At 36.4% G+C, this 26700-nt stretch overlaps 1 protein-coding gene across 14 annotated transcripts in view; it reads left to right on the top strand.

Annotated features, from left to right (window-relative positions):
- The window catches only part of PPFIA2 (PTPRF interacting protein alpha 2), a 501553-nt gene that overhangs the window by 151343 nt on the left and 323510 nt on the right, over positions 1-26700 (top strand). For 2 of the 14 annotated variants that reach the window (XM_061415639.1, XM_061415636.1), the window contains exon 1: positions 13480-13896. The exons of 11 other annotated variants lie outside the window; for them this stretch is intronic. In XM_061415639.1, coding sequence (XP_061271623.1) covers positions 13816-13896 — 81 coding nt within the window. In that variant the 5' untranslated portion in view covers positions 13480-13815. Of the gene's footprint in view, positions 1-13479; positions 13897-26700 lie in introns of those variants that run through there. One more of the 14 variants, XM_061415637.1, reaches the window with a different exon arrangement.

The raw sequence follows: 26700 nt of genomic DNA, 5'->3' as shown, positions 1-26700 counted from the left end.
CTGATTATGTGCCCTTTTGATAATTAAAGCAAACTGCTGCTGCTGCTGCTGCTAAGTCACTTCAGTCATGTCTGACTCTGTGCGACCCCATGGACAGCAGCCCACCAGGCTTCCCCGTCCCTGGGATTCTCCAGGCAAGAACACTGGAGTGGGTTGCCATTTCCTCCTCCAATGCATGAAAGTGAAAAGTGAAAGTGAAGTTGCTCAGTCGTGCCCGACTCTTAGCGACCCCATGGACTGCAGCCTAGCAGGCCTCTCCATCCATGGAATTTTCCAGGCAAGAGTACTGGAGTGGAGTGCCATTTTCTGCCTCTGTTATGAAGTGTTAATATTTATGTTCCTTTCATTTATTTATGTGTGGTGGATGTCAAGTACAAAGCAGATAAATTGAAGGAATTAATAAATGCCCACAATTTATCATGGAATAATAAAGTCTTAATTCTGTGTTTATACAGCTTCCTAATCAACAAGCTACCAAACTGTGACTTGATCACAGTCATTCAGTTATCTGTCTACATTTCCAGCTAAGAAATTGTATTCTGGAATAATAATTCACTGTCAGTATGTTCAGAATAAAGTTTTACTGAGGTCATTCCCTGTCTTAGTGGTGGTCAACCATTCATTCCTTATTTAATTATTGGACTGAAGAATGTACTAATAACACAAAACTGGTCACATGACCTGGATTTAAAAATGATCAACATTAAAAAAATGGAATTTAATAGAGAACAAGGTGAAAGATAATCTTCTCAGAGAAGAAATATTAGTCGGCAAATTTTGAGGATAAGGGTGTACTAGATCAGAGTTTCTCAAACTTGTTCACATAATGACACAAGGAGAAAATCATGGTATTTCTCTGTCACACTAATGCAGGCAGGGGAGGATGCTCAAGCCTGGAACTGAGCAACCTCAGGAGCCTAGGAAGTCGCGACTTTGAGGAGTCACCCTGAAGCTGAGAGACTGGTGTTGCAGCGTGCTTGTAACCTATTTGCAGCACACTAGTTGATATGCTCTGCCCTAGTTAGCTCAGAATGATTCATGGTATGACCAAGAAGAGCAGGACATTTTTATCTCTCTTATGTTCAGCTTGATTGCAAAATAAAAGAATTGTACTATGTCAATGATCCCTTAGTGTTGACTGCACTTTGAAAAACACCAGGGGAGCTTTAGAAAAATACTAATTTGGCATCCTTAAACTAATTAAACCAAGAGGGCTAGAAGTAAGGCCTAAATATTAGTATTTTTTAAAGCACCCTAGAGAATTCTAATGTTGGAAGATTCTACTCTGCTGGATGATTGCTAGGGCCCTTTGTGTCTCTAACCATCTGAAACTTTGTTTGGAGATAGTCTATAGGAAGCTAAGTTTGGAGGCCAATGAATAATGGATGCTTTAAAGGGACAATCAAGGAAAGAGATATGGATAAAAGATACCATAGAAGAATGATACTTAGGAAGATCCCCTTGTAGACTTGAAATGGCCAGGAAACTTCCCTTTCTCCTTGTGACAAAATCGAGTGGAAGGATCAGTCTCAGACTTTGAGATAAGGTGAGACACAAAGATAAGCGTGGGTGCAAATGTAGGTAAGAGTACAAAGAAAGGGATTTCAGTATAAAGCTTCTGTGAGTGAGTGAGCAAGCAGTGGAGAAAGACCTTAAACAGATTAGAGGAAAGTTTGTGGAAGTGCTGTGAAAGGAGACAAGTGGGAGATGAGGAGGGGCAGGCAGCACAGGGAGCACTGCTGAGGTGGAGAATGGCCCGCTTGAAAATGCATCAGTTGTGTGATGTACTCCAACAGTACATATCCACTCAGGCTGTAGGAGACAAAATGGACAATTGGATTAAAAAATATTTACTGAATGAATCAAATAAAAATGTATTAGGAAAATAGGATGAGAATAGCAAGAGAATGGAAGATATAATAGATCATGGATTCCTGATTAGGTATGGGCAGAATGGAAATAAAAGTTAACTTATAAAGTAGGAAAAAACTGGGCCAGATGATTCCTATTTTTAATATGTCCAGGAAAAAATACAGTGAATCATAACAAACTGTGGAATATTGTTAAAGAGTTGGGAATACCATATCATCTTACCTGCCTCCTTAGAAACCTATATGCAGGTCAAGAAGAACAGTTAGAACCAGACATGGAACAACAGACTGGTTCAAAATGGGGAAAGGAGTATGTCAAGGCTGTATATTGTCACCCTGCTTATTTAACTTATATGCAGAGTACATCATGTGAATTATCTGGGCTGGATGAAGCACAAGCTGGAATCAAGATTGCTGGGAGAAATATCAGTAACTTCAGATATGCTGATGATACCACTGTAATGGCAGAAGAGGAGCTAAAGAGCCTCATGATGAAGGTGAAAGAGGAGAGTGAAAAAGCTGGCTTAAAACTCAACATTCCAAAAACAAAGATCATGGCATCTGGTTCCATCACTTCTTGGCAAATAGAAGGGGGAAAAGTGGAAATAGTGACATATTCCATTTTCTTGTTCTCTGAAATCACTGAAGATGGTGACTGCAGCCATGAAAATTAAAAGATGCCTGCTCCTTGGAAGAAAAGCTATGACAAACCTAGACAGTGTATTAGAAAAGTAGAGACTTGACTTTGCCAACAAAAGTCCATATAGTCAAGCTATGGCTTTTCCAATAGTCATCTATGGATGTAAGAGTTGGACCATAAAGAAGGCTGAGTGCCAAAGAATTGATGCTTTTGAACTGTGTGGTGTTGGAGCAGACTCTTGAGATCCCTTTGGACAGCAAGGAGATCAAACCAGTCCATCCTAAAGGAAATGAACCCTGAATATTCGTTGAAAGGACTGGTCCTGAAGCTGAAGCTCCACTGCTCTGGCCACCTGATGCGAAGAGCCAACTCATTGGAAAAGACCGTGAGGCTGGGAAGGATTGAGGGCAAGAGGAGAAAGTAGCAACAGAGGACAAGACGGTTGGATGGCTTTGCAGTCAATGGACATGAGTTTGAGCAAACTCAGGGAGATAGTGAAGGACGGGGAAGCCTGGCGTGCTGCAGTTCATGCAGGTCACAAAGCGTTGGACACGACTTGGGGACTGAACACCAACAAGTTAGATTATGAGAATGAAAATGAGGGATGTTTGTTCTGGGAAATCCCTTCTAGTTTATGAGGCATTGTGCGTCCCCGTGTGCATGTGTGCTCTGTTGCGAAGTTGTGTCTGACTCTTTTTGACCCAGAGAGTCACAAAGCCTGGACTCCAGCCAGGCTCCTCTGTCCATGGGACTCTCCAGGCAAGAATACTAGCATGGATTGTCATTTCCTTCTCCAGGGGATCTTCCCAACCCAGTGATTAACCCCTGCCTCCTGCATTGCACACAGATTCTTTCCTGCTGAGCCCTAGGGAAGCCCCCTGTGCGGCAGGGACACCACTGTAATAATGAAATGATAATGAAAGTTGCTCAGTCATGTCTGACTCTTTGCAACCCCATGGACTATACAGTCCATGGAATTCTCTAGGCCAAAATACTGGAGTGGGTAGCCTTTCCCTTCTCACTTCTGGCCTAACTGGTATTCTTCAAAGCCGAACTGATTTCCTGGGTAAGCAGTCTGAGAGAATTAACAAGAATCATGTCTTGTTTTATTCTTCCCTCCCTTCATTAGTCTCTGGAACCGCCTGCCTCCAGTGAGGCTCCATTCTAAACTGCCTTTTGCCAAGCTGAAAACTTTGTAGCTTCTCTCAGCCCAATCATCTATTGCCAAAGCCTTTAATTTAAAGAAGTAAAGTCAACTAATTTGCTCACATATCTAATCTGTGTTCTTTAATATGGATGTATTTTAATATTCTCTCTCTCCTACATGATTAATTTATACCATTCTGTTACATCTCCAACATTCAAAGCACCCTTCCTCAATTTACTCTCAGCTGATAACCTTTCTTCTTAAGTCCCTGGAAACTTGCACCACCTCCCACCACCACAGTTACCAAAATAGGTATTCAGTACTCTGCCTTCCATGTGTTATCAAAGATGGGATCCTCTTCCTCTCTAAAGCTAGTCTTTTTTCTAATAGATTCTGTCTCCTCTCATCTACTGCAGAAATTTGCCTCTTTTCATTCTACATCATCAGTTTTTTATCATCTGCCTAGAGCCTTTCCCTCCGCAAAATGTGTTCTTATTTCTCTCCTTTCTCTCTTTTTGCCAGCCAGTGTGCCATTTCTTTAATTCCCTTTGCAGCAATATGTTTTGCTGCACAGTTTCCAATTTCTCTCCTCCCATTTTATCTTAAGCTTCCTTTAATCAGCTTTTCTTGCAACCCTCCACTGAAGCCAACCTCTGCTTTGTTATTAATAACTCCAAGAGCCAATCTTCACCTTACTTGGTCTCAGCATCTGATACAGATGACCACTCTCACTTCTTGGATTCAGGTTGATCAGTGGTCTTTCAAACACATCATTGTTTTGGTCTTCCCTCTGCTTTGCTGATTAATTCTGCTCATTCTCCTTTGCTGGTCTACCAAGATGCTTATAAATAGAGTGCACTAGGGCTTTGGCTCTGACCTCTTTTCTTTTCTATTTGCATTCATTCCAGTCTTTTGGTTTTCATCTGTATGCTTATTTGGTATCCAGATTTGTATATTCAACTGCCTTGTAAATCCCTATTTAGATACCTAGCAGAAACCTCAAGCTCACCATGTGCAAAACTGAACAACTGAATTGTCCCCAAACCTGCTTCTCTGGCAGTCTTCTTCATCTCAGTTGGTAGCTATTTCATTCTTCCATGGATAAGACCAAAAAAAAAAAAAAAAAAACCAAGCACACACAAAGAAAATGTTAGTTGCTCAGTTGTCCAACTCTTTCCAACCACGTGGACTGTAGCCTGCCAGGCTTCTCTGTCCATGGAATTCTCTAGGCAAGAATACTTGAGTGGGTAGCCATTCCTTTCTCCAAATATCTTCCCAACCAAGGAATCGAACCTGTGTCTCGTGTGTTTCAGGCAGATTCATTACCATCTGAACCATCAGGGAAGGCCCTTCCATGGATCAGACCAAACACTTGAGAAATTGCTCAGGTCAAAAGACTTGAAGTTGTGGATTCTTTTCTTTCACAACCCACAACTGATCCATTAGGAAAATCTGAGCACTTTAATAATATTAAAATAAATAGTTCATCAGATAGCCCATCATCTAGAGATTCTTAGATGTATGAAATCAATCATTCAATCAATCAGGGTTTGTTTTTTTTTTCTTTTTTTATATTTCTGTAATAAATTAAAATCAGTGGTGGATAAGCAATGCCAACATATAATTTTGAGTTGTAGTGTGGTTTTGCCATTAGATAAACCTGAAAGTAAGTGACTCTCTCACATACCTGCTGGGTGACCTTAGACAAGTTATAATTTTTCTAAGATTCAGATTCCTTATATATAAGTGAGAAATAAAATACTTCCTTTAACAGGTTTTGAAAAAGGCAACACTATGACTGACATATAATATCATTCAATAAATGGAAACTACTGAGCCATTGTTCTTGCTCTTAAAAGAAAATAAAACCATGCAGTGATTGGCTTTAGCTTTCAAGGAAAATTCTTGGAAAAAATAAAATTAAGAAGAAAATAATGTACTTGCTACCTTGGCAACTGTGGCAGTAGAGAATTTAAAGAGTTAGAAATAAGATATTCTAAACTTTGGAAATCTACTCCAGAGTTTTGCATAATAATGCCCTTGTTCCTGTAATCTTGCAGTCTTTCTAATTTAACATGGGATTATGAATGTCATGTACATCCATATAAATTAATAATTAAATCATCTCATTATTCCAAGCAAACCATGGTAATAATGCTATCATGAAGGTCTTTGTATAGAATTGGTTACCATCATGATTTCTCTAATCCTATCAGTTAAATCTGTTTCTCCTGGGATGATATAATCAAGATGTTTAGTATAAGGTAAACTTATATGCAGAGTACATCATGAGAAATGCTGGGCTGGGTGAAGCACAAGCTGGAATCAAGATTGCCGGGAGAAATATCAATAACCTCAGATATGCAGATGACACCACCCTTATGGCAGAAAGTGAAAAGAAACTAAAGAGCCTCTTGATGAAAGTGAAAGAGGAGAGTGAAAAAGTTGGCTTAAAGCTCAACATTCAGAAAACTAAGATTGTGGCATCTGGTCCCATCACTTCATGGCAAATAGATGGAGAAAGAGTGGAAACAGTAGCTGACTTTATTTTTCTGGGCTCCAAAATCACTGCAGATGGTGATTGCAGCCATGAAATTAAAAGACGCTTACTCCTTGGAAGGAAAGTTATGACCAACCTAGATAGCATATTGAAAAGCAGAGACATTATTTTGCCAACAAAGGTCCATCTAGTCAAGGCTATGGTTTTTCCAGTGGTCATATATGGACGTGAAAGTTGGACTATAAACAAAGGTGAGTGCAGAAGAATTGATGCTTTTCAACTGTGGTGTTGGAGAAGACTCTTGAGAGTCCCTTGGACTGCAAGGAGATCCAACCAGTCCATCCTAAAGGAGATCAGTCCTGGGTGTTCATTGGAAGAACTGATGTTGAAGCTGAAACTCCAATACTTTGGCCACCTGATGTGAAGAACTGACTCATTGAAAAGACCCTGATGCTGGGAAAGATTGAGGGAAGGAGGAGAAGGGGATGACAGAGGATGAGATGGTTGGATGGCATCACCGACTCGATGGACATGGGTTTGGGTGGACTCTGGGAGTTGTCCACCAGAGACAACCAAAAAGTCAGACATGACTGAATGACTGAACTGAACTGAAATGTAAAGTGAACTGCATAAAAAAGCATTAGAATATCTGTCTTGTTTGCTTGGAGTATATGTTTATTTTCTTTAATATGATATTTCTCTCAAAGCTCTGTGAATATGTGGATGGAGATGAATTTATGTGTACATTTGGGTGAGTGCATTCATATAAGTGTATAAAGTGAGGTGTCTCAACATATATTTTTAAATATATTTTCTAAACCACTATACAGCATTATTTAATAAAAACAATATAAGTTGATAGAATATCTATATTTGTCCATTTTTATTTCTGTTCATTCATTCAGCAAAGACTTCCCTATTATATACCAAACAGTGCACTCAGCCCAAAGTTGGAACATTAAACATACCACATACTAGCTGTAAGAATCTGAGAATGAGGAAACAGATTTCTAAATGGTCCAGACTAGTCAACAAGTCAAAATGAGATAATATTAAAATGTAGTCTTTGAAAAGAGAGAAGCAAACCAATCAAAGGAGAATGTTTCAGTCATTACCCAAGTATTTATTGCATACCTGTTCTGTGGCATGGGCTTCCCAGGTGGCTCAGTGGTGTAAAGAATCCACCTGTCAATGCAGGAGATCTGAGTTTGATCTCTGGGTTGTGAAGGTCCCCTGGAGAAGGAAATGAGAACCCACTCCAATATTCTTGCCAGGGAAATCCTGTGAACAGAGGAGCCTGGCGGGCTACAGTCCATGGGGTCACAGAGTCGGACACGACTTGGTGGCTAAACAACTCTATGCCTGCATGGCGCTGGCTCTTGTTAGGGACAGACTAGAAGATGAGTTCCATAAAGGTCACAACTTTTGCACACTAAGGAAGATTCTTTTATCTCAGACTTTAACAAGGCATTATATTTCCTGATTAAAAAAGACTAAAATTCAGATCCTTTATGAGCAACTGAGAATTCTCTGAATCTTGATGCAATAACTTCAGTGTATAGTATCTGAGAACATATATGGAAACTGGGCAGTGAAGAAGAGAACACAAATTTGTCCAGAGTGAAAGTATTTGTCTGATCATGAGTAGATAAGAATTTTACCAATTTTTTAAGAAAAAGTGAAATTTAGTGCAAAAACTGTACTATATAGTACAGCATGTGGGGCATATCCAATTTCAGGTTCAGCATATAATACTATATATGGGTTATCATGCCATAGAATGGACCCACAGCTTCTCAGCTAACTGTTTTTATGTGTATAAAGTCAGAGCTCTGAAATCTTTTAAAGTACTATAATAAAAACTTGAGCTATTTGAGCATCTGATATCCAGAGTGGTAGATTAGGAAATAACATCCTGTTATAAAACTTTATGTGATTTTTATAAAATCAAATTGATGATATATATTTCAGAATATAAGCAACGTATTGTAACGAAATTACGGACTTGTAAAATTTAGAATTCTAATCAGCTAATATTTTTCTCTAAGACAAAACAAAATTGAATCCTGAATTTCAGACAATTAATATTTGTAATTTTAGAATTAAAGTATTCATAGTCTATCATCATAATACAGGTAAACATTTGTGGAAGATGTGGTTCAGTTAAAGAGAAACTAAAGTGAAAGAACAAAAAATATAAAAAGATAATATTTAAAAATTTTCTAATTTGAATTTTGAAGACAATATACTTGCATATATGTGTGTCTATATGCATATATGCAATGACATGTGTGCATGAACATGTGTGTATGTATATAATTCACATATATGCATATACATGCACATATATGTACAGACATATATAAAACTTTATGAGATAATGTAAGAAAATGCAACATACTATTATCAAGATATGGATTAAAGCCAAATTTAATATTTTTGTTTTGTTATAAATGGAAGGTTGTAAAATTTTATTTCAATATGCCCATTTTTTTTTCTTGGTCTACATGGTCACAAATCTTGAAGGATACCAAGGATTGTCTTGATTTATTTGGGACAACTTCAATGAATGAATGATTAATTAGCTAAAAAACAGTCTTAAACTTGTCAAAACGTCTCTGAGACATTAGAAACTTTTTTTTTAATTGAAATACTTTAATCAAGTTCTCATTGCTAGACTTGATGACACCTGTTGGATCAATCATGTCTTTGACATGCTACTAAATGAGTATTTCCTCTCAGTTCACCTGTCTTTCATTTCTGTCATAACTATAATGGGTATCTGACACATCATCTCTCTTCAATAAAGATTTGTTGAATTAATGAATAAGTGAATGAATGAACAATGTACTGTGAGTGTCAGAAAATAGAAAACTCAGAAGCAGGATGTGAAGTAATCTAAGAGTTTTGGCTATATGTATAGGGTCATCTTTGCTGCATCCTGAAAAGCTCATGATATAAAGACAATACAGATATGGATAGTGATGCATAATTATGAATATATATTTAGATAAATAAATACATGTTTGATAGATAGATAGCAATATATGCTTAACTGTCTTCCATATGCCATCCATATGGATTCACTAGGATGTATTTCCCATCTGGGCTGTAAATTTCACTCCATCTGGCATGACTTCTAACTGAATGCTTGGCTACAAAATTCTTTGTTACCTTATAATGCTATGATGAAAACTGTATTGATATCTCTCCTCTCTCCTTTCCTCCTCCACCTCCTCCTCATCTTACTCCTCTTCCTTCTTCTGCTCTCTCTCTCCTATTCTTCATCCAGTATGGCATTTATTGGAAACTAACAGCAAATGAACAGCCCTTTTCATTGTACTCCTTTAACTCTGCAAATTCTTATTTTAGCAAATGTTTGAGTGTGTTATCCAATGCCTATAAGTGAATGAAAGACAAGTTATATTGAATTGCTTGTCTTGAAGCAGGATATGTTATTTGTTGGAAAAAAATGTGTTGAGGGATGTAAAAATGTTTGTGCTTAAACTTCCTGACAGGATATGAAATGGTAGCTTTAAACTATTCTCGAACTTTTTATAAAACCAAACTGATAACCTATATTTCAGAAGACTTAAGGGTAATTATTCCCAGAGGCAGAAAGATGTATTATATGATTTCTGGGAATCATCTCCGTAAGTCTATTAAAAGCAAGTGTCTGGCTTGAAGAATTTTATTTTACTCATTTAAAAAAATGTAATTTATTTATCCTTTTTTATTTTCAGTTTGTTTTTTTCTGTAAAAATTCAAGCGCTTGAGATTGCTGGCATTAAGCCGTCTGGAGTTAATATTGTTAATTTACTTCTCTTTGTGGAAGATAGATCTCGAGAGATTTAAGGGAGTGATCTGTGTGTAGTAATTGAAACAGACATATTTACCCATCCTGTGGTTAATATTGCCTGGAAACTGATGATTGCTACCATCAGTGTGTTAAATTTTATATTACAGAACAATAATGTACTCTTTAAACTTTTGAGTTAATACTTAACATAGTCTTAATTTAATTCAAAAACAGTCAAGCTAAGTATGGAATTTATTGACAAGCCACAATCATCCTGGAAAGCTATTTGGAAAAGTAATTAACTATAAGTAAGAGAATATGTCTCTACACTTCTTATATTTTTAAAAGGCAAGTATGTTCTAATTTCACTGGATTTCATAGGAAAAGGGTGTTGACTAAGTCTCTTTACTAATTTCACATGAGCAAATGTTTCTATATGAAAAAAAAAAAAAAAAACCACCTAGCAGGGTCACTTCTTATGCCCCGCAATATTTTCAGCCATGCTTTCCCAGTCACTCTACTTCTATGCCATCTTGTGCCTTTTCACATATATATTCTTCTCTTCATCTCTTTTGAGACATTTTCCCACTCAGAACTCTTGGGGAGCAGGAGTTACATGACCCCATGCTTAACAGTAAATATGATCCCAACATTTATCTTTAAAAGGGAAGAACCAAAAAAAAAAAAAAAAAATATATATATATATATATATATATATATATATATACATACACCACTGATTACCACAACTAGTATGTGTGTATAGTTATTTGAGCATCAATGGAACAAATCCCACGTGGGCTAAGAAATCAGAAGGGGAAAAGCAGTTAATTTGAGGAATGAAATAATATGGCTACTTAACATAGAAATGGAAAAGGAAAACATGACTTTTCAAGTAAACTTGCAGTAGTAATTAGAGTTATAGTTAAGGAGACTAAAAGTAATCTTAGCAAATAATATTTATACCAGAAAAAAATTTTTTTTAAATAATCATTTGGGCTAAAAAAAAAAAAAAAGATGGGAACATATCGAAGGGAAACAGGATCCAACCTGAAGGATTTCCCAGTGACCAATGCTAGGACAATTTAAGCATCAAATAAATTGTATTATAATCCAAAGTATGAAATAAACATGCCTAAGTTCATGCCTACATAAATAAATAATTGAAAAAATAATCGAAGGAGAGATGCAAGGCTTCTGTATAGAAGAATTCCATATAATATACATACATAGTCTCCCCTCAGGGAGGTAAAGCTTAATTTCACCTCTCCATATTTCTTCTTTGAGAGTGTGCAACTTCCAAAGAATAGAGTGAACAACTTCCAAAGAATAGGGTATGGAAACAGAAAGAGAGTAATTTTATAGTTGAAAAACCTGACAAATACTTCTTTAACCAAATGACTAAAGTTAACATCGCTAGTAAAATGTAGATATCATTCATGCCTAATATGATGTGGTGAGGTCACTTCACTAATATTAATATGATGTGATGAGACAGACACTTCACCCCTCTAGTATTCTCCAAAACCCATGCTAAGTCGCTTCAGTCGTGTCCGACTCTGTGTGACCCCACAGCCGGCAGCCCACCAGGCTCCCCCGTCCCTGGGATTCTCCAGGCAAGAACACTGGAGTGGGTTGCCATTTCAACCTAGTCTAATCTTGAGGAAAACATCAGACCAAGCATTGGGAGATACCCTACACGATACTTGACCAGAAATTCTTTCTAGTCTTCAAGATCCTGAAAAATATGGAAAAGCTTAGAAGCTGTCACAGACCAGAGGAAACTATGGAAAAAAACAAAAAACAAAATAACTGTGGTACCCGCCACTGGCACCTAGATCAGAAAAGGGACACTATTGGAAAGACTAGTGAAATCCAAGTGAAGTCTGAAGTTTCATTAATAGTAATGTTCTGTATTGGTTACTTAGTTTTAAAAAATGTACCATAGTAATGTAAGATGTTAACAATTAGAGAAATTGGGTGAAGGACACATTTGCAACTTTTCTATAAATCTAAAATTATCTCCCAATTAAGCATTAATTTAACACATTATCTTCTGCTTTGTTTAGTAGCTTGGTAAGTAAACAGTTACCTACTTACATAACTTGCCAGAATATAGGAATTCTAGGAATTAAGAATTTCTTTCTATTTTCTACTATTTGATATTATGAATTAGAATCATAACTAGAAATTCAAAAGTAAAAAGGAATAGTAATTTAAGTTTTGAGAGCTCATCACCAGCATATTACTTTTATAGTCTTCAAGTTCAGAACAGTTAGTTCCTGGTGGTTGGTTGTGAATAACTATGTCATCTTAGATACATTCCCAAAGACACATTTTTTGGTTCCTTTTAATCTCTGTCCTCCTGAAGTCTCCACTTTTGAACCATGTGTAAATGGAACATTTATTTTTACCTCTGAAAAGTGTAGAGTCATCTGAATATGATCCTTTAGACAGACTGAACAATTTGTGTAAAAAGACATAGAAAAATGGACATGCATCACAACACAGTCTAAATATTTATAATCAATATTTTGAGAGTTTGGGTCAAAATTTTCATGTATCTAAAGTATGTTTTATTAATTATTTTCTACATGTTTGAGATAAAGTTGTAATTATTTAGAATAAATGTATGGTACTTTGTAAAGCATTTATTATGATATCATTTTTTTAATTAAGGTGAGGGAAATAAGAAAGCAATGATACATTCATATTCATGATGTTATTTAAAAGCAGAAATTAAAAATAATTGATATATTTTATTTGATAATATGCCTAGGTTATATAGCATTACTGAATTATATGCCTTGCCCCAGAAAGTTTTAGCCAGCTGCAATATGATTTGATCTATACAATTTATACAATTTATTTATTTTTTTTTTTCATTTCTATTTGTTCTTTTTCTTTATTTTTTTTTTTTTTTATTCTTCCAATTTTATTTTATTTTTAAACTTTACATAATTGTATTAGTTTTGCCAAATATCAAAATGAATCCGCCACAGGTATACATGTGTTCCCCATCCCGAACCCTCCTCCCTCCTCCCTCCCCATACCATCCCTCTGGGCCGTCCCAGTGCACCAGCCCCAAGCATCCAGCATCATGCATCGAACCTGGACTGGCAACTCGTTTCCTACATGATATTTTACATGTTTCATTGCCATTCTCCCACATCTTCCCACCCTCTCCCTCTCCCACAGAGTCCATAAGACTGCTCTATACATCAGTGTCTCTTAAGAACTGTTTTTTTTTAAAGGCTTTAAAATTTAAAATCATGTTGAAAATACATGAGTAACAAAGAGATTTAGAAAGGTACAGAAATAATCGTGATGAAATTATGTTTTGTTACTAGATATATCTTTAAATGGTGTAGGAAACACGCTTCAGGTTAGTCAGGAGAGGTCCTCAGAATTACACCGTGCATGTTTCCCTGAATTGAAACTGTATGTTATTGGTTAACCAGGATATTTAGCATAATCACTCTGCTAGACTGTGGTGGAGGGAGGTGATTATCACTGAGAACAGATGGGCAGGTCCACAGCACTGCCAGATTCTGCACAAGCTCCATTTATTGTTGGTTCTTGCTTTTTTCCTTCGGTGTTTTAATTTTTTTTTTTTTTAAACACTGTATGTTCTAAAGAACTAGCTGCACAAAAGGTCAGTAGCTGATGACCTTTCAGCTTAGATTTCAAACGTAGAAGAAAGATTCAAAATGCTATCACTGTGTATCTAAGAAGGATGGAGCAGGTTTCATTTTACACTCTAGCCTCCCTCAATGCATGCACGGATTTATCTGTGTGCTAAGCTCTCTGCTCTGCATCTGTAGCTCCTTGTGGATTATATTGTCTCTCTGATCAGAAATGATCTTCTCGGATATGAACACCGTTTCTGGCTCCCCTAAAGTGCATCCTCCTAATGGGACCCGGTTTTATACTTTTCAAGTAAGTGTGCTTTAAATGGCTTCACTACCTAGGGAGTTAATCCATAGTCCAACTTTTAATAAAGAGAAAAATAAGGGAAGGAAAACTGCAAAATGGAAAGTATTAAAGAGGATGTAAGATGTAGAAAATGTGCATGTCCTGTTAATCCAGGTTTTTTGATATGGAAATTAGATAGCATTATGATTCTCTGTGAATTCAAGCCAAATAATAGTGAACTAATTTTCACAAGGATTTTTAAATCTGCTGTATTATCATATTTACAAGGTTTATGAGATAGTCTCCTGAAATTGTTCTTTATGGATATAATATGGTGAAAATTATTAAGTTCCTTCCCTGATATATTACAGAGAAGATAAAATTAAAAGACATTTTATGGAACTTTGCAAACTATGTTCTGTAGGCTTAGAAAAATTTTGTATTTCTTATACATAGCTTAACATGACTCTTGTTATTTACTTTTATGAGTGCAATATAAAATTAATCAATAATACAGTAGCTTAAGTGTCATGTTTAGTATGTTCTTTCTATTTGAGGTAAAGTAGAAACTCATTAAGATGGAAGATTTCCTGTGTTATCAAAAAGTCAAAATGATTTACAATATAAATGTAAATGTGTGTTACAAAGCTGTTACTGACTTTCAGTTGCCTTTGAATAAATCAGTCATCAGTCTAGAAAATGGTTACGTCTAAAGTAAATCATATTCTACCTCATTTTTATCCTCAAATTGCATTTTTCAGTGCTAAGGTTTACTTTGTAGTTCAGTCATATCATCATTAGATTAAAAGGGGGAATGAAACTCTTCTCTGTATATTTTACACTCTGGGAATATGAACAGCCTAGCATTTAATTATTTTAGCTATAAAGTTATAATGTACTAAAAAATAAGTGCAAAAACCTAGAGAATTAATGTAGTAGAGGTAATATTTCTTGTAAAAAGAAGCTCTGAATAAATGCACATATGATTTATTAAAATCTCCTGCCTTTGCACACTCTAGCAGTAGATATAATTACTCTCTCTCTCTCCTCCTTCTTATACTTCTATTTTTAATCCTGTTGCCTCTCCTGCTTTACACTGATGTCTACTGATAGTGCAAGTCTGTGCTGTTACAGAATATTTTTGCTTCCCAGTGGCGATCAGCTTATTGTGGAAGTGATTCAAAATGCAACTGCCCTGGGGCTCTTGTACAGAATTATTACTTTTTTCTTCTCCGTACACTGAGATATAAACACTCCTTACAATATCCTGTAGCTGCCTCTTAGGGGCAGTTTTTGACATTGGGTATTCTGCTTCAGTCTCTTAAAGTTTAAGGGTCAGTAAATTCCATATGTTCAGTCATGACAGGCGTTTTACAATTCTTTCAGCAGGTCTTGCTGACACATTTCCTGACAGGTGATTTTCTTTGAAAACACACTGGAATGATTTTTAACCACTCTTTTTTTTTTTGCTGATGTTATAACAATTCATGTTAAAAGCAGTAAGATTTCAGATAAAATAGAAATGTTGACAAATATGAGATCTATTTTGCTACATTTTTAAAATCACAAAAAGGTATTTGATCCTGACATTTGTGGTAACAGGCGTTGTGTGTTTAACTTTTTGTTGCTATTGTTTGTTTTTGCTTTTGGTGGAAGAGAAGGATGGTTTTTAAAGCATGAAAACTGGCTTATAAAAGTTAACTCTTTGCTTTTGTCTTCAAGGGACTGAATTATGCATGATTATCTTTCTTATTTATATATACATTAGCCTATTTTAAGGTGACGTAGTTTTGATTGTAGTACTGTCATGAGAAATGAGATGCTGTAAAATAACAGACCATTTGTCAGAAGTATATCTTGTGGAAATGATTAGTTAAATTTTTGAAAGTGGTTCTCATTATGAAATGGCATAAATGCATTTCTGAAATGATTCTGCATCAAGGAACTGAGATTTTAATGCTTACCTTCTTAAATTAATTCTAGCACAAGAGTTAACATATGCAAAAATATTTAAGATAGCTTAGCATGAATAATATTGAGTTTCAGTTCCATCTTCTCATCAGATGTTTAAACTATCCTGTCATTTTTTGCTGAAATTGTATAATATCAAATTTTAAAAGTAAGATTTAGAACATATTTGACCTGAACTGTTTAAAGGTAAAAAGATGACAAATAAGAAGCTGAAGGATATTCTAATTACAAGCCTATATTTTTCATTGCATTTTAATTTAGTCACATACATTTACACTTCTATTCACATGTGCAAATACTATCTTGTATAGACTAACACTTAATTTAAATTAATTTCCTTATAAGTGAGATCTCAGTTCTATATACTATGAAAATACTTGAATCTGCATTTTTCATTCAGAGGTCCCTGTACCCTGAATGATGCCAACACCCAATTTGCACTATATATTTAGTGAGTAACTTGCCTCCAAAAATTCAAGTTCTAGAGTATAGTTGTCTAGAATAATTTTTGATTGACAAAAATTAAAATTAATTATAATATTTGAATGGATTAAAGCTGTCAGTCTATGGTCTTCAAATATGTACAAATGGGAAACCTACTTTAAAACAAAATTAAAGTATATATATGAATGCAATAAATTATTTTTAATTTTATGTCCATAAAAGATGATGTCCTAACATCATTTCATATTTAGTTCTATTTCTGCAAGTAAAACTATTTACTATATTTTACTAAACCTGTAGATAAGCTAACCAAGACATAATGTGTAAATTCTCCCAGAAGTATTGATGACCACCAAGCTACCCCGTCATTTCCTAGAAATTAAGTATCTTCATCTAGAGGTTTCATACTGTCTGCAGAATCCTAAGATTCGAGGGGTGCTTGTCAGTAGTTGCTAGAGACAGTAGGGAGGAGGAATACATTCTTCTGAGCTTATTAATGCTTCCTCATTCTACACTTACCTGTTTTATTCATTGGAACTCTATGCAAGCCTTCAGGCACAGCAAGTAACAAATGGCATATTCCTTTCAAAAACAAGGCAAAAGTGGTGTGCAAACCACTTCCTCAAACCAAAGGAGTTAATTTCTGATGGACCAGTTTTGATTTATTGAACCCACAGAGCAATTATTTCTGCTTAGGATATATTTCTTTGCCATTTAATCCTGGCATTAATAACATGTACTGCCAAGAATGTGTGAAAGTGTTTGACTCTGTTGCCCGCTGGCACCCACTGAAAACAAGAGAAAGACACTTTGCCACAAAGCAGGGAAACATATTAATGTGCCATTTCCATGTTTAGAATAGTTTGTGTCCCCTGTCCTTAGAGAGTAAAATTCATTTCTTTAGTTTGTTATAAAGAAGCTTTTCCTGATCTGGAGCTCATGCAACATACTGCTTTCTTGACTTGCTTTCCCAGAAAATTGTCTGTATGTTTCTGTTCTTTGCCTCTTCACTGAACCTGTCTATTGAAAAGTTGTTTTTATTTAAAGACTTGTTTTAAATGCTACCTCCCCATGAAGCCTTCACTCATTCACCTGATTTATTCATGATGTATTAAGTACATTTTCTTTGATCATTTGCTTGTTTATATCACTACAGGAGTACTTAATATGCTTTGTTTTAATCACTGAGAACATTTTATTCATCTACATCCCTAGCAAATGGATATAGTTATTATCCCTGTATAAAAAGTGGGGCTTGTTGGAAAGTAAATGATTAAAATTAGAAAATTCAACACAAAAACTATAATTTTTTGTTTAAACTATATAAGCATTTGTTGATATATATATATATTATTAGAGAAGTAGCTAAAGATATTTAAAGGTAAATGTATTTAAAACTAAGCCTTTGAGTACCATCATTGGGTTCTTCAAAATAAATAACAGTTACATTATGGTTCTCAGAAACGTTTTAATTTCATTGTTTTTGTAATAGATTTCTTTTACAGCTAGACAAAACATTTTTGAAATTTTTTTCTTTATACCTATGTATAATTCCTTAGTAATTGAGGCTTTTTATACTTTATCAAAAGAACTTTAAAATTGTTTAATGTATAATTTTTAATTTAGCAGATACTATTACTTGAAATATGTAGAAGAGTAATAGGCAAATTGAAAATCTCAATTGCATGAACAATTTCACTCAAAAGATATTACTGATAATTAGCGTGGGGTACCATATCTTTGTGATTATATGAGGTTGAGGTAATTCTGGCTTTTCAGAGGAAAAAAACAGATTTTTTCATATTCTATCATTTTTTTTAATACCTGGGAATCCACTGTTACTCATATTATTTGAAGCACATTATATTAACTTCCTACTGTTGATATTTTTAAAAAATGCACTGAACATATTTATCAGTATGCTTGGAACATGTTCTGTATCTAATAGAAAATGAAAGCAAAGTAGCCCAATAGAAATAAGACAGACCCTTTGGCTCTAGGGTTATAGAGGAACATTGGCAGACTTCCCCAGCTCAGTGAGAGAACCAAGCTTTTTCTCTGTCACCCAGTTATATGCAGTCATGATTATGATTATAAATGGTAGAGACAACGCAATAAGTCTTTCAAGCAAGTAGACTGACAACTTCTTGGTGTGTGGGAAAGGCAGACTTTAATATAACTAAAACATAAACTGGAGACAGGAAATGGCTAAAAGTCAGTGTCCAAAGTCCAGAACATAAAGGTAGGTTTGAATGTCAAGTCCAGATCCTCAGGAACTTGAACTTAGGATTCAAGGATTTTCAATGAGAAATGATAGGCTTCAATTTACCATTTAGCTGGAATACTGGATTATGCCTTGGCTGGTTGATGGGACAGCAAAAACTATTCAGTGGCTTTCCAAAGTAAAAAAAAAAAAAAAAAAACCTAGAGGAATTATGAAATTATGATTTCCCTGCTTTAGAGATAGAAAAAACTGATGCTCAAAAATGTACTTAAAGTAGTTGTTAATAATATAAGATATATGTCTGAATCCAGAGTTACTGAACCCAAAATTCCATACTCTTTCCCCTATGTTCTTCTGCTGAAATTGTTGATGATTAAATACATCAGCAAAATTATTTCGAGGTATATAATTTCTAATCCTCTGTTGATCTATTAATTCAAAAACTTATAGAAATTTAGCTCTACTTCTTCAAAACATTGTATTTCAGACTCACTGAGTTTTTAAACTTGAGATTCTTGTTTAGTTACATCTCATTTAATCCTTATTGACACTTTTCTTTTAGTTAGAAATATGTTTTTATAGTAATCAAATTGCCAATCAAATTGTGCTGAAAGGTAAAAAGGGAAACCAAGGGGGGAAGTGTTTGCTTAATACACACCTTTATTTACACAAGAATGCTCTTTACATTAGTGAGACCAACCATAGAAAACAATGAGTGGCTCCTGGGCTCCCCATAGGAGATCATATCTCTTCCATCTGTAGAGGTTTCTGTTTAATAGATGTTGGCTACGCTATCTGTTCTGTGAGGACAGGCCCTTCTGTCCTCTTTTTTTTTTTTTCTTTCGTTGTTAAATCACGAACACTAAGAGATTGTGCAGCACAAAACTGTAATTAGTAAATAGGTGTTGAATTGAATTATAGACTGAAAAGAATGTATCCTCATCTAGAATGACTTCCCCATAGGAATATATAAATGGTGGTAAAATTCCCAGCATGAGGTCCACAAATGTATTTCACTTATATACTTAGCTACAATAACTTAAGTTTTCAAGTATTGACTGAAGGAGAAGGAAATTGGCAGTAGGGACATTTAATTAGGGTGCTCTTAAGAGTTGAGCACCCTAATTAATGTCCCTACTGTCAATTTCCTTTCCCTTCAGTCAGGAAATGGCAACCCACTCCAGTATTCTTGCCTGGAAAATCCCATGGACAGAGGAGCCTGGTGGGCTATACTCCACGGGGTAGCAAAGAGTCGGACACAACTGAGCGACTTCACTTTACTTTCTAAGAAGAGTTGACTCATTGGAAAAGACTCTGATACTAGGAGGGATTGGGGGCAGGAGGAGAAGGGGACAACAGAGGATGAGATGGCTGGATGGCATCACCGACTCCATGGACATGAGTTTGGGTGATTTCCAGGAGCTGGTGATGGACAGGGAGGCCTGGCATGCTGCAATTCATGGGGTTGCAAAGATCGGACTCAACTGAGCGACTGAACTGATGCCAAGGTACCATGTTTCCTATGCCTGACTTATAGGAGGACAGAATTGCCCAAATCAAGGCGACTAGTGGGTCATGAAAAGTACAGAATTAGCTGGGAGCACATTTTCCACTTTTTGACTTCTTTATTTGGTAGACATGTATTTAGGTTCATTTTCTCTGTTTCTATTTGTGTACATGTACTCTACTGAGGGAGAAGGCAATGGCAACCCACTCTAGTATTCTTGCCTGGAAAATTCCATGGATGGAGGAGCCTGGTAGGCTGCAGTCCATGGGGTCGCTAAGAGTTGGACACGACTGAGCGACTTCACTTTCACTAAGATAAAGTATTTAATTCAGGGAGCATAGTACCTGCTAGTTAGTAAGAGGTCAATAAGCTGCAGTCACAACAGAAGCAGGAGCCAAAGGGGGGTCTGCAAAACACACTAGAGGTGGCAAGGGTATGAACTAAGAGATGTTAAGGGTGAGGGAAAAGTCATTAAGAGAGAGATTTTAAAAATTCATTAACATACTGAATATAGGAGACAAGACCACAAAAGGCAAGATTACCTCCGAAGTTTCTATTGAGGGAGAGAGAAATATAGAGGAAGAGTAGTTTTGAAAACCAATATATTGAGTTTGGTTGTGGGCAGACTGAGTAGACAGTTGGAAATATGGGTTTGGCTCTCAGGAGAGAGGTCTGTCTGAAGAGTTGACGTAAATGTGGGAGTCGTCTGTTTACAGGGTTAGGGGAAACTGGAAGTGGATGAAAAGACTTTGGCCAAGAATGAGGAGAATTGGGTAGAACGATGGGGCTGGGCATGAAATCCTTGAACCTACTGACTTCCCAGAATTACTGTCATTTGGAGTGTGTGTGCTTGGTTTATTTTGCAAATACAGTTTGAAAGCTTTTTCCTAATTACCTCTCCTTGAATATCACGTCGGAATCTAATTTAGAGGCTCCTGCCTTTTTGTGTGTGTCTTTGCTAAACTCCAGAAAAGCATAAAATTTATTTTACTTAACTACTTATATTTGTTTATTGACACCTAGCCTGAGGCTTGTCGTATAGATGGTATGTGTTTTCTGAATGAATGAATTTGTGTGTAAATTGAAGAGTATCTAAAATTAATTCTCTTATATTAGTTTGTAAAATCATTTGATACACCTTGTTCTACATCCCCATTATGCCAGACTTTAGTGATAATGAGCAAAACACCAGATTTCTATGCTCAAAACTCTTAGAGTTGCCTTGTGGAAAATTATCCAAAAATAATAGCACATTGTTTGTTTCTCTGAAAATACTTTGACGTTAAGGGTTTATATGTTGTTGTTCAGTCACTAAGTTGTGTCCGACTGCAACCCCATGAACTGCAGCACACCAGGCTTCCCTGACCTTCAGTGTTTCCCAGAGTTTACTCAAACCCATGTCCATTGAGTAGGAGATGCCATGGAACCACTCATCCTCTGTTGCCCACTTCTCCTCTTGCCCTCAATCTTTCCCAGCTTCAAGGTCTTTTCCAGTGAATTAGCTCTTCACATCAGGTAGCCAAAGTATTGGAGCTTCAGCTTCAGCACCAGTCCTTCAAATAACATTCAGGGTTGATATCCTTTAGGATTGACTGGTTTGATCTCCTTGCAGTCCAAGGAACTCTCAAGAGTCTTCTCGAGTACCACAGTTCAAAAGCATCAATTCTTCAGCACTCAGACTTCTTTATGGTCCAACTCTCACTGGTGTCACAAAGAGTCAGACACAACTGAGTGACTTTCACTTTCAAGAACATCCATACATGACTACTGGAAAAACCATAGCTTTGACTATACAGATCTTTGTCAGGAAAGTGATGTCTCTGCTTTGTAATAAACTGTCTAGGTTTGTCATAGCTTTTCTTCCAAGGAGCAAGTGTCTTTTAATTTAGTGGTTGAAGTCACCATCTGCAGTGATTTTGGAGCCCAAGAAAATGAAATCTATTACTGTTTCCACTTTTCCCCCATCTATTTGCCAGACGTGATAGGACTGGATGCCATGATCTTCATTTTTTGAATGTTAAGTTTTAAGTCAGCTTTTTTATTCTCCGCTTTCACCTTCCTCAAGAGACTAGTTCCTCTTAACTTTCTGCCATTATAGTGGTATTACCTACATATCTGAGGTTGTTTATATAGATATTACTATTATAATTTAGGTAATTTCATGCTTATTCAGTACAACCTTATGAAGATGGTGATCATGAAGAAAAAAATACTTCCTCTAAGAGACTTTCACAAATAGTCTCATTCCTGAGCTAGCATGGTATTCTGAAAAGAGCAATGACTGTTGTTTTACTATATCCTAAACATTCAACTTTTACTCTTTTTTAAAGCAAAAACTATTTTGCAAAACAAGAAAGAAACTATGTATTTCCTTTGACCATGTACATATGTATCCACAGAGGGTAGAGAAGACTAGAGAAATCAAGAAGGGTGAGGGTAAAGGAAGAACTGCAACATTGGCCTTGGAAAGAAGAAAGCTTCATCTTCTGAGAAATAAGGTGAAGAAAGTGAAAATGGATCAAGAGAGAGGAAGATGGCTGAGCCCGAGATAACAGACATCAAGTAGAACGAGAATTGAGCCAGGATTGGAAGCTAGTTTTGGATCAGTCTTAATAAATGAGTTTCTTGTTAATCTCCCTAAATGGAAATTGGAATGGGAATAAATACTGGCAAATGTGGCAAAAAAATCAAGCAATCAGAGTGCTAATGAGATTAAGGTTGAACTGAGTGTGGGTCAGTCTTCAGTCTTAATGAACATAGGAAGTAATTGATTGAAATTTCATTTTTTAAAGAAAAAACTCACTGAAAAATTACACTTTACTCAATGTTTCTATAATATACTGTTAGAAACATAAATTCTGAGAAATTATATTTTATTTAACAGTGATTCCCAGAGCATTCTATCATGCCTGGTACTTAGTAAGCTCTCCAAAAATATAAGTAGAATGAATAGATGTTCTTTAATAGTATAAATTTAAAGGGGTTTTTACCTCATGAAATATTACAACTGAAATAAAGTTAGTGTAGTTAGCACTATTAGGTAATTCTCATATTTATTTAAATATTTTGCCTGTATGTAATATTAAAGATTAAATGGAGCAAATAAAACATTGTAAGTAATAAGGATACAATAGTAACTTATTATAAGCTAAAGAAAATGTAGGAGACTTTGTGCCTCTGTGGGGAAAGATCAGCATTACAATCATATACATGGAATGCCCCAAACTAGATTATCCAGAAAATTACTCTTACTTTTCACATTACATTAATGTAATTTCATTATATATAGCCTGTTAGGGTACAATACTTTAAATTAAATACAGAGATAAATCTTTAATACAGAATGCTGCCAGCATAATTTATTATTGAAAAACAGATCTTTGAAGAAAAGGTGGAAAAAATTGTGGATGTTATGTAGTCAGGGAAAGAAATGTGGAAAAAAGACATCATCTCTGCTGCTAGGATTCCCTGGTGGCTCAGATGGTAAAGAGTCCGCCTGCAATGTGGGAGACCTGAGTTCAATGCCTAGGTCAGGAAGATCCCCTGGAGAAGGAACTGGCCCCCACTCTAGCATTCTTGCCTGGGAAATCCCTTGGATGGAGGAGCCTGGCAGGCTACAGTCATAGGGTCACAAAGAGTTGGACACCACTGAGCGACTTCACTTTCACTTTCATTGCCACTCAAAAGAGATGTTGTTTCTGTTTGAATACAGTGAAGTTGTTCAGCATATGTGGTAAGAAAACTTCAGGAATACGTGAGTCTGAATAAAAACAGAAAAGGTTTCAATTGAATATAGAAAATGAGTCTGCTCGAGTGATAAAACACAGAAGTGGGCAGTTGTCACTGACATCTCAATGGAACATTTGTATTGGAGATTTTCAAGATGAGGCAGAGTACAAAAAGCAGGGTGCAAGTGAGACTCTTGTAGTCTCATATCTGCAACTTGAAATGTGTACATATACAAAAATTATTAAACTTCACTGAGATTCAACTTCTTTACCTTTAAGTAATGAGAATAATAAATATATTTTGCAGGGTTGATATGAGCAAATGTACTTGAAAGCATTTTGTACATTTAAAAACAAAGTTCAGCTAAGGCTCTTTTCAAGCAACAAAAACTGCAGTATGTTATTCAAAAGAGAAATATTTGAATGATATGGGAAACACTTTTATTGACTCATGCAGTCAACTAAATGCTTGGTTCTATTCTATGCATTGGATAAATTAGTGAGCAAGTGAAAAACCACCTTATAGTCAGTGGGGGGGGGGGTGGGGAAATGGATTATAAATAGGATAATGAGTAGCAGTGAGTAAGTGAAACATGAAGTTTATATTCTAGTTGGATGAAACAGTAAAATAAATAGGATAATGTATAGTCTGTTGCTGCTGCTGCTAAGTCGCTTCAGTCGTGTCCGACTCTGTGCGACCCCATAGACGGCAGCCCACCAGGCTCCCCCGTCCCTGGGATTCTCCAGGCAAGAACACTGGAGTGGGTTGCCATTTCCTTCTCCAATGTATGAAAGTGAAAAGTGAAAGTGAAGTCGCTCAGTCGTGTCTGACTCCTATCGACCCCATGGACTGCAGCCCACCAGGCTCCTTCGTCCATGGGATTTTCCAGGCAAGAGTACTGGAGTGGGTTGCCATTTCCTTCTCCTGTATCATATGTTAGATGTTGATAAATGTTAAGGAGAAATATAGAATATAGGAAGCAGATAGGAAGCATCCAAGTGCACAAAGAAGACATTCTGAAGAAGAGAACATATGAATCAGAACAGCTTTGCATCTTTGTACTGGAATAAATTGAAGAGTATTCTGTTCACAGTGCTGTCACTAAATAGGTTAACTCTGCATGTATTCTCTCCATTCCCAAGATTTTAATTCAAGAGAGATAAAGTCTGTTTTATCCAACCTGGATCTCACTTAATCATAAACATGCCATCATCTGTATGTATTAACCTTCTATCTGGCTTGTTCAACCTAGGTCCCAGCAATTTTCTATTTACTGTAATGAGGTATGGGCTTTCCTGATGGCTCAGATGGTAAAGAGTCTGCCTGCAGTGAGGGAGACCCGGGTTCAATCCCTGGGTCAGGAAGATCCCCTGGAGATGGAAATGGCAACCCATTCCAGTATTCTTGCCTGGCAAATCCCATGGATGGAGGGGCCTGGCAGGCTACAGTCCATGGGTCGCAAAGAGTCGGACATGACTGAGCGACTTCACTTATAATGAGGTATACTTTCGAAAGACTGTGATGCTCAAACAGATTTTAGGCTTCCTTTAAGTCAAAAAAATTAGCAATTGCATCTCTATATTCCTCAGAGGTCCTAAAACTTTCTTTCCCCCTTTTCTACTTTTTTGTTCCAAACTCACTCATTCTTTCAAACCAAGTACAGTATGTGTCTTTCATGAATATGTCACAATTCCCAGTTAGGTTCACCACCATCCTTGGTGAGATCCTGTAAAATGCTGCACTTCCTTATTTAACACCAATCTAATTTAAGTAGGGGCTTCCCAGGTGGCTCAGTGGTAAAGAATCCACTTCTAATATAGAAAATGAGGAGACACGAATTCGATCCTTGGGTCGAGAAGATTCCCTGAGGTGGAAATGGCAACTCACTCCAGTATTCTTGCCTGGGAAATATGATGGACATAGGAGCCTGGTTGGGTACAGTCCATGGAGTTGCAAAGAGCTGGACACAACTTAGAGAATGAGCACATACACACACAAAATTTAAGTAGGTGTAGAGTTTCCCCATTATACTATGAGTTCCTTAAGGACACCATATATATTCGTTAGGTGAACAAATTGTGACTGCTTAACAGGTATCAGTGGAGAAAGCAATGGCACCCCACTCCAGTACTCTTGCCTGGAAAATCCCATGGACGGAGGAGCCTGGTGGGCTGCAGTCCATGGGGTCTCAAAGAGTCGGACACGATTGAGCAACTTCACTTTCACTTTTTACTCTCATGCATTGGAGAAGGAAATGGCAAGCCACTCCAGTGTTCTTGCCTGGAGAATCCCAGGGACGAGGGAGCCTGGTGGGCTGCCGTCTATGGGGTCACACAGAGTTGGACACAACTGAAGCGACTTAGCAGCAGTAGCAATAGGTATCTGACTATATAAAGGATACATGTCGTTATCTCAGAAGTTACAAGTTACCTTTTATACCAAGCTTTCTGTTGAGACTATGTCAATTAAACTTGACATTGTCACTATAAAATATGAATTATCCAAGAGAAGAGAGGTGATTAACCCCATTATGTTGCCTAAGTGTCTGTGTATGCACATGTGCATGTGAGCACATGTTTATATTATTTTTGATGTTGTTTTCTTTTTTTGGTGGAGAGAAGATATAATTAACAAAATAAGTTTTGTAAAAATTTTGGAAAAAGAATTTTTAACATTCCAAAATTTTACATAAATATATTCTTTCTTATTTAATGTCTACTAAATGATGTCAGGATCAATGCACTTCATGTGAACTGCATGTAACACTTAGATGTTCCATTTCAATCTGTTTGATATTCTATATTACCATGCTGTACATCAGCTTCAATTTTCTTTGAATATCTAATATCTTCCTAAAGTTATCAGGCTTGAGTAGTAGTGGTGGTGGTTTAGTTGCTAAGTCGTGTCTGACTTTTGCAACCCCATGGACTGTAGCCTGCCAGGCTCCTCTGTC

The sequence above is a fragment of the Bos javanicus genome, chromosome 5 (assembly GCF_032452875.1).
Source record: "Bos javanicus breed banteng chromosome 5, ARS-OSU_banteng_1.0, whole genome shotgun sequence".
Taxonomy (NCBI): Eukaryota; Metazoa; Chordata; class Mammalia; order Artiodactyla; family Bovidae; genus Bos; species Bos javanicus.
The sequence above is the reverse complement of the archived record's forward strand: the minus strand, read 5'-3'. Positions and strand labels throughout refer to the sequence as shown.